The sequence below is a fragment of the Epinephelus moara genome, chromosome 21 (assembly GCF_006386435.1).
Source record: "Epinephelus moara isolate mb chromosome 21, YSFRI_EMoa_1.0, whole genome shotgun sequence".
NCBI classification, from domain to species: domain Eukaryota; kingdom Metazoa; phylum Chordata; class Actinopteri; order Perciformes; family Serranidae; genus Epinephelus; species Epinephelus moara.
The window spans coordinates 1,226,921-1,236,034 of NC_065526.1; the positions used below are offsets into that span (position 1 = coordinate 1,226,921).

General features: G+C 43.2%; 1 protein-coding gene across 1 annotated transcript in view; it reads left to right on the forward strand.

The window, feature by feature from the left end:
* The window catches only part of dhx9 (DEAH (Asp-Glu-Ala-His) box helicase 9), a 27,057-nt gene extending 18,473 nt beyond the window's left edge, over window positions 1-8,584 (forward strand). The window contains exons 18-27 of the mRNA XM_050074470.1: window positions 562-635; window positions 721-873; window positions 1,454-1,614; window positions 1,913-2,024; window positions 2,814-2,975; window positions 3,249-3,376; window positions 3,463-3,692; window positions 6,689-6,804; window positions 7,191-7,391; window positions 7,956-8,584. Of these exons, the coding sequence (XP_049930427.1) occupies window positions 562-635; window positions 721-873; window positions 1,454-1,614; window positions 1,913-2,024; window positions 2,814-2,975; window positions 3,249-3,376; window positions 3,463-3,692; window positions 6,689-6,804; window positions 7,191-7,391; window positions 7,956-8,271 (1,653 nt within the window). The 3' untranslated portion in view covers window positions 8,272-8,584. The remainder of the gene's footprint in view (window positions 1-561; window positions 636-720; window positions 874-1,453; window positions 1,615-1,912; window positions 2,025-2,813; window positions 2,976-3,248; window positions 3,377-3,462; window positions 3,693-6,688; window positions 6,805-7,190; window positions 7,392-7,955) is intronic.
* The last annotated feature ends 530 nt before the right edge of the window (window positions 8,585-9,114 follow it).

Here is a 9,114-nt window from a genome sequence, read left to right on the forward strand (position 1 = left end):
GGAGGCTTTATTGTCTTCACAATTTATTGTTTCTTATCTGTGAAATTAAAGTAAATCAAAGCTTTGTTTCCACTGAGGGAAATGGTTTCAGCTTACAGAGACAGACAGGAGGTCTGCGTCACTGTGACACTGTGGAGTTACATTTCTGGGGAGGTGCACATCAGGGTACGGTGTAGGTTATGTCGTCACAGAGCCTATGGTGTAAGTACGGTGTCAGTATAAATTCTGCCTCCACTGATTTTGCAAATTGTTCATAAAAACTCCCAAAAGACAAAAACACAGTGTTTGGTTTGTTATCATGTTTTTTTTTTATCTATTTTTGACATGGTTTGTAGTTTTTGTATTTTAAAGAGAAGCTGGCACGAATATTCTCCCTGTCTGAAATAAATCCACTCTGGACCTCTCAGTGTTTAAAACCACATCAGCTGTTTGATAAGTAACAGGAAGCTGCTGGGTGTGTTTTCAGATTTCTTATTGGCCCTAAATATTCCAGCGTCGGCCGACCTGTCGTCAGGAGTGAAGAGTTATTAATATTTAATGATCCATGTGTTTAACCTGCAGGTGATTCTGTCCACCAACATCGCAGAGACGAGCATCACCATCAACGACGTCGTCTACGTCATCGACTCCTGCAAGTAAGCATGTGAGGTCAGAGCGGGATTAGACCACCTCCCAGTTTAAAGATCAAACTGGTCTGATGTGTGTTTGGTGTCCTGACAGGCAGAAGGTGAAGCTCTTCACCTCCCACAACAACATGACCAACTACGCCACTGTCTGGGCCTCCAAGACCAACCTGGAGCAGAGGAAGGGCCGAGCTGGCAGAGTGCGGCCAGGCTTCTGCTTCCACCTCTGCAGCTGCGCTCGATTCGATAGGTAAGACCCCCCGACACCTCCTCGCTCCTCGCTCCTCCTTACTCCTCTTCACTGCTCCTTACTCCTCCTCAGTCTGCACCAGGTTGTGTTGTTGATCGTGTCCTAACACTAGAGTTGGGTAAAAGTTCAGGTTTTGCCGTTCTGGTCTGGTGTACGAGCTAAACCGGCTCATGACACGTTCTTGCAAATTTTAAAAGTCTCCTACATCGTCAACCTGTGCCGATGACATCACAGCACTAAATCCAACATGTGGGCCGATGTCACCAACATGGAGGAGATCACATGTCAGTAGAGGTCGGAGAGGCAAAGCGGTGCACGAGATGTTTGTTTACAACAAGGTTTGCGTGTTTTATGTGATGAGAGGAGACATGACATGAAAACTGAAAAACTGTGACGCCACAGTCTGACGCTTGTTTGCTGTCAGGACACGGCGTCATGTTCCACTGCGAGCAGGGACACCTGGTAAAGATCCGGTATAGTGGTCCGGTCCTGTGTTTGGCTTCATATCAAACCAGATTGGAAATGTTTACAGCGGCCCAACTGTACCTAACAAACGTGTGTGTGTGTTGTGTGTGTGCAGGCTGGAGACTCACATGACTCCAGAGATCTTCAGGACTCCGCTGCATGAAGTCGCTCTGAGCATCAAACTGCTGAGACTCGGAGCCATCGGACACTTCCTGTCCAAGGCCATCGAGCCACCGCCGCTGGACGCTGTCATCGAGGCTGAACACACTCTGAAAGGTACAACACACACACACACACACACACGACAGTGGCTGCATTATAACTGGACCACCTTGAAACTCTTGTCTGTGTTAAAGACATCTGAGCCTCTTAATAACACTTTCAGCTCGTTAAGTTCGCAGAAATAAATCAAACTGAATTTTCAAATGTTCTCTCATAAATAATCACAAAGCGATTTTATAAACAATAATTTTTATATCTTAGAAAGAGAATATACATCAGAAATGTTTCAGAGGGTTTGTTTTGTTTTTAAAATTATAAACATTTTTACTCTGTGTGTTTGTTTGTGTGTCAGAGCTGGATGCTTTGGACTCTAATGATGAACTGACTCCTCTTGGACGAATTCTGGCTCGACTGCCCATCGAACCTCGGCTGGGGAAGATGATGATCATGGGCTGCATCTTCCAGTCAGTTTGTCCTCCTCCTTCTTCTTTTTTGTCGTCTTCTTCTTCTTCGTCTCCTTCTTCCTCCTCCTTCTTCTTTTTTGTCGTCTTCTTCTTCTTCGTCTCCTTCTTCTTCTTCTTCTTCTTCTTCTTCTTTCGTAGATGTGTAATAATAACTAGATACCAGATGTCAAGATGGCGCTCATTCATTCCAGTTGCTCTGCGGCGTGTGGCCCACTGAGTCTGCGCAGTAGTGTCTCTCCCGCTGGCTCCGCCCATGAGTTTCCTCTTGGCTCATAGGCTTTACACTATGATGACATCACAGATTTTTAAATTGCTGTTCTTGGCTTGAGGGAAGTTTCCTACTAACTGACCTCCATGAATCAAAAACTCACAACAGAAAGAATCATCACTGAGCTTGTTTGCAGTCAGAAGTGTCCTGTCAGTTTTATCCAGTCCAGCTTTATTTCTTAAGCACCTTGAAAACAACCACAGCTGAAACAAAGTGCTGTACATCAAGAATAGATAGAATATTAAAACATAGGACAGAAAAACAAACATTAACACAACGAATCAAAACAATAAAGTACAACTACAAAGTTCAATATGACACAAGTGGAAACAACAGTCATACCATAAAAGCAATTTTATTTTGCTGCAATACTGTGAGAGGCCACCGGGAGAAGCTCTCCTGGTGACATGTCGTCTTCTGTCTGCTTTTTTTGTTCTTCTCCTTCTGTCTTTCTGTATGTCTTCTTCTGATGTCTCATCTTACATCCTGTGTCCTTTCATAAAAAATGTGTCCCCCTCCAGTGTTGGAGATGCCATGTGCACCATCTCGTCCGCCTCGTGTTTCCCGGAGCCTTTCGTCAGCGAGGGAAAACGTCTCGGCTTCGTCCACAGAAACTTTGCCGGCAGCCGCTTCTCTGATCACGTGGCCCTGCTGTCCGTCTTCCAGGCCTGGGATGACGTCAGGTCGGTCAGCTGTTATCATGTAGTTTGTTTTCGCTGTAAGTTTAGTTCAGTTCTTACAAAATAGCAGCTCCAGATCAGAAGAAAGTCCCCGTGAACGTGCACGCCACGAGCACGTTGGTAACATGAGACAAACTGCAGCAGGTGGTGTTATAGTGTTAGATGCAGTAATGTGCCGATGAAGATTGACTCCACCTGTATTTTTTAAAAACGCATCGAACAGCACTAACCCTCTCTGAGCAGAAGAGATATTAACCCCGTGTTGTTGTTGTTCAGGGTTAACGGCGAGGAAGCAGAAAACCGTTTCTGTGAACACAAGCGTCTCAACATGTCGACTCTGAGGATGACCTGGGAGGCCAAAGTCCAGCTGAAAGAGATCCTGGTCAACGCAGGATTCCCTGAAGGTACCTGAACGCACCTCAGAAGGAGCGTCTGCCTGTTTTAATGAGAGTAATGTTAAGGCGTCTCTGTCCTCCTGCGTCCCCGTCAGAGTGTCTGATGACTCAGATGTTCAACACCGTGGGACCGGACAACAACCTGGACGTGGTGGTTTCTCTGCTGACCTTCGGCTCGTACCCGAACGTCTGCTACCACAAAGAGAAGAGGAAGATCCTGACCACCGAGGGGCGCAACGCCCTCATCCACAAATCCTCTGTTAACTGCCCCTTCAGCAGCCACGACATGACCTACCCGTCCCCGTTCTTCGTCTTCAGTGAGAAGGTAAAAAGAGGTCATCCTCACATCATCCTCACAGCAAAGTGAAGTGTAATATTTTTGGATAACTTCATTTAAAAAGGTGAAATAAAGCAGCTGTGTTCCATCGTCAGATATTATTTTCTTCAGAAACTTTAAGGAATAATTTATTAATAACAAAAATATATATATTGGATGTTGAAATACATCAATGATTTGTAAATTCTTTTCAACGTATGTTCAGTTAATCCAGTACAAAGATATTTAATTTTTAACTAAATTAAAACTTTAAACTTTAAATAAACGTAATTGTTTTTTGTAAAAATACATTCAGTCTGATTTTAATGCTGCAACACGTTATAATACCGTTTGGACCGGAGCAACAAAAGACTGCAGAAAATGTGAAATGCTCCAAAAAATAAGATCATTTAACAACAGTTTCAGATTCAGCTCAGTAACAAGTGTCGGGCTTCACAGACTAAACTACTGTTTTTAGCTCGTCACACATTAGCCTAGCGGCTAGCCGAGTTTGTTCCCTCTACTCATTCTCAACAAATTACATGTACTGTCATTATTTTTCTTCCTCATCGATGGTTTAAGTCTCTGCGTCTCCTCAGAGAACAGCTCAGGTGAATTTCAGCCTTCACATTTTTTCAGTCTAACATTGTTCAAACAGCAGCTGATGTTGCTGCAGTGAGAAGTTAGCGGAGCGAGATGTTGTCCAGGCAGCTACGTCGTGTTTTATCTCGTTAACGGCATTGTTCACATACGCCATGTGTTCTGTCTGTCGACCATTTTTTTCTCCAAAATCAAATTATTTCCACTCTGCTGATTTATTCCCGAGTAAATATCCTCATCGTCTTCCTCTCGGCTGCTCGCTGTCTGCCTGCTGCTGTTTGACAGTGACAGACTTTCAAAATAAAAGCGTAACCTGAAGAAGATGATATGGATAGAGTCACTTTTCATCGATGATACTTGATCGATGGATCGTTACGCCCCTAACATACAGTCTGTTAACAGATTTCTCCTCCATTGTTGTTGTTCAGCTCTTCTACGTGTCAGATGTGACGGTTTGCCTTCGTGGTATTTGTCCCTCCTCCACTGTGACTGAGCAGCTGAAGTGACATTATGACCCAAAGTTAAACATTTTTCAACTCTTGGTGCTCAGAAATAAAACGCCCCATTCTGCGCAGGATTCAAGTGTTTGTAGCATAGCGTAAATACATGGTGCTCCCATTGCTGCAGGGCATTAAAAAAAATACGCTGGCCTCAGGAAATAAACACTTCCATAGACACGGCCTGTTATTAAAATATGTTGCAGCATCAGATTCAGTGTATATTTACAAAAAAGTATATCAGTTTGAACATTAAATGTCTTTGTACAGTACTCCATCATTTTACACAGCGTCCCAACTTTTTTAGAATCAGGGTTCGTAAGTTAAGAAACTCAACAGAGGAGCTGTTTGTGTTCTCTGTCTCTCTTTGTTCATGAAACACTTCGACATCACTTACGTGTCTGTCATTAATTCTCGAGGTGAACAGAGTGATGCTGTCAGAGACCTAAAAACCACAGAATGGGAAACATTTTGTTTTAAGAGAATGATGAAAATATCAGTAGCTATAAATAACATATTTGAAATCTTCATAAAGACATGAAAGACCACATTTTATAGAAAACCTTAAATCTTTTATCGCAGCTCTCTCACTCACTGAACATGTCAAAACTAACTGCCATCTCCAGGGCAGTAAATGAATGAATGAATGAATGAATGAATACATAATTGTTATTTTGGTCACATACATCTGGAGAAACAAAGAAATTTTCTCACAGTCAGCAAGTGAAAAAGGAACAGGCTGAAGAGCACGGCTCATTTTTGCCTGTCCTTTATCAACCAAAGGATAAACAACAATAAATCAATCAACCAAAGAAAGGAAACAAATAATCAAATACATCATACTCTAAATTATAATACTCAGATCTTTTACATTTTAATCACAGTTTCAACTCAGCGCTGAGTCCCTTCCACAGTTTGACGACCAACACTCAAACACATCTGTATTTTACATTCTCACTTTACGTGTTTCATAAATAAACAAACCTCTTAAATTATAATTTCCTTCTTTTAATCTAAAACAATTCAACACAGACAGGAAGGTTTTTGTTTACAACTAGAAAAAGTGTTTCCAGTGTTTTTAAATACACAGTGTGGAAACTTACAGATGCCTGATGCCATAGACAGTTGATAATCAGCTTTATGTTGTATTCTGAGGGCTCTTTTCTCAAGTTTAATTAAAGGGTGTGTATTTGTTTTATATGCATTTCTCCATATTTCAGCACAGTCAGACAGATGGGGCGATACAAGGGAACAATACAGTGTACACAAACACAAGCTTTTAACAGCTCCCGTGTCTTTCAAAGAACAGAAATAGATTTAGATAGTTCAGTATGTTCGATGTGAAGCTTCTAACAAAGTTTATGATCTATAGTCACGCCCAAAAATGTTGTTGCACATACTCTTTCAATCTCAACACCATTTAAGTTCAGTTTTATTTCACAGCAACCCTGATGCCACCCAACACCATAAATTCTGTTTAATTTTCATGTAGTGAGAACTTATTAACAGCAAACCATTTTCTCAACATGATCAGTTCCCTTTCTACTGTTTTTAAAAACTCTTTCACGTCCTCACCTCAACAAAATAAGTTTGTATCATCAGCAAATGTTACAAATTTCAACATGTTAGATACCTCATAAATATCATTTAGATATAATATAAACAACTCCAAATACTGAACCTTGCGGGACACCACAGGTTACTCCTCTAAAATGTGATTCATGATTATTAATTTTTACAAACTGATACCTGTAATTTAAAATACTTCTGTACCAAAGTTGTGCAGCACCTCATTTCTGAAGACACACAGTAACCTTGAATAAATCTCACGTCCTTAATGAAAAATGACTCGGTGTTGATGAGAGATCGGCTGTGACGTTGTTACTGAGTGTGTTCGTGCTGTTTCAGATTCGAACCCGAGCGATCTCGGCTAAAGGGATGACTCTGGTCAGTCCTCTGCAGCTGCTGCTGTTCGCCTGCAAGAAGATCAACTCCAACGGAGACATCGTGGAGCTCGACGAATGGTGAGAAAACACACGACGACAGTCTGACGTGTTTTTATTATCACACTAATGTGTGGAGTGAATTCTCAGCTGATGGATGAATCGCTTGGTTTTTGAAACATCAGAAAATAATGAAAATGGCAACGAGGTAAAGATATCAAATGTTTTTATATCTGAGTGACAGTGCACGTAACGAGTCATCTGGGGGGTCTTGGTTTGAAACGTTTGACACAAAGATTCGTCAGCAAATACTGAGTATTTTAGTTTCATATTTTAGTCTCGTTTGTAGAGGCCGTTAGTTTGAGTGTAATTACATGTGATGATATTTAATGATCGTCATCAAACCGACCTAAGGACTCAGTGTCCTGCAGGAAGTGAGTGATGACCTTTCACAATAATGTGTGCAGGATCAAGCTGAGGATTCCTCACGAGGTGGCGGGTGGTATCGCAGCCCTGCGCGCCGGACTGGAGGCTCTGGTGGTGGAAGTGACCAAAGACCCAGAATACATCAGACAGATGGACCAGACCAACCAGCAGCTGCTGAACCTCATCAGACTCATGTCCAAACCGTCCGCAGCTGGACTCAACATGATGGCCAGCAACCAGAGGTACACACACACACACACACACACACACACACACACATACACACACACACACACACACCTCTGTGGTTTGGGTGACACTGAACTCCTTGAACAGTTGATCTGTGAGTTTAACCATTTAGCGAGGTCTGTTGAAACGCTGTCAGGCTAACATTTCTAGCTAACGTTAGCTAACATTTCTAGCTAACGTTAGCTAACATTTCTAGCTAACGTTAGCTGCTATTGTCTACATACAGCGGCATAAAAAAAGTTCGGGCACCTCTGGTCAAAATTTCTTTTACTGTGAGTGTTAAGTGAGTAGAAGATGAACTGAAGATGACTCGTCTGTGAAGGTCGTATTTGTACAGGTGTGCTAACGATGAACAAGCCAGAGCCCTAACGAGCTCATTAATGTCTGAGACCCTGGGAAGAGTTGTCTGACAGCTCCAGTGTCTCGGGGTGGCCAGACTGTTGCATGTCACTGTACTGGGTCAACTGGTCCCAGAGGTCTGGTGAAACGCTCTCAGGCTAACGTACTAGCTAACGTCAGCTCACTGTCACTGATTCTCCTCCATCTTCTCTTCACAGGATGGGAGACGGTCCACGACCTCCAAAGATGGGACGCTTCGACGGAGGTGGAGGAGATGGAGGAGGCTACCGAGGAGGAGGCTACCGAGGAGGAGGAGGGGGAGGTTACAGAGGAGGGGGAGGGTATGGAGGTGGAGGAGGGTACAGGGGAGGCGGGGGTTACAGAGGAGGAGGAGGAGGAGGATACAGAGGTGGTTATGGAGGAGGAGGAGGGTACAGAGGAGGTGGGGGCTACAGAGGAGGTGGAGGAGGATACAGAGGGGGAGGAGGAGGAGGATACCGAGGAGGAGGAGGAGGGTATGGAGGAGGTTATTAACATCTCTGGAAGTGATGAAGAGAGTTGATGTAATCTGGGGGGTTTTTCTTAAGATTAGTGACCACACACGTTGTTGTTGTTGTTGTGAGGACAAATGTTAGTTATCAGGTCAGAGAGCATGATGATGATGATGATGATGATGATGATGATGACACAGATGGAAACTCTTGTTATTTGAGCTGTTAAAACCAACATGTGATCTTGTCCCTTCTGTTTGTGGAGCTGCTGTCAGTCACACATTTTGTTTTGTTTTTTTTACAAACAATAAAATCAGTGTGAAATGTGAAAATAAAAAAGAGGAATGATTCAAATATTTTAAAGTTTATTCTGAGATTTATTTCCACTGCTGCAGAAAATCAACTCAGACAGCTGCAGCAGATGAACAGCAGGGGGCGCCGCTGGTCCTCGGGAACATCAAGACCTTAACGTAAAATGTTTAGACGTCCACAGGTTTGGCTGCTGGAGGAGAATAAACTCAGTGTTAACATCCAGATTTACACAGACTGATCTTTAATGTGTTGCATTTCTGACCTAAACTGACAGGACACATCAGCACCTGAACACAGCAGCTGCAGTTACTGACAGTGGGAAAAATGAGAACGTGAGCAGAGAGGCTGATAAAGCTCCGCTCCCTCTGAACCACGACAGACTGGCGCAGCGCCCGCATCACTGCAGACGCTGCACCAAACCGCCGATCCATCTCACGCTCCATTCTCCCCTCACTCATCAACAAGACCCCGAGATACTTGACCTCCTTCTCTTGAGGCAGTAACTCTCTCCCAACCCAGAGGGAACAATCCACCGTTCTCCAGCAGAGAACCATGACCTCAGATTTGGAGGTGC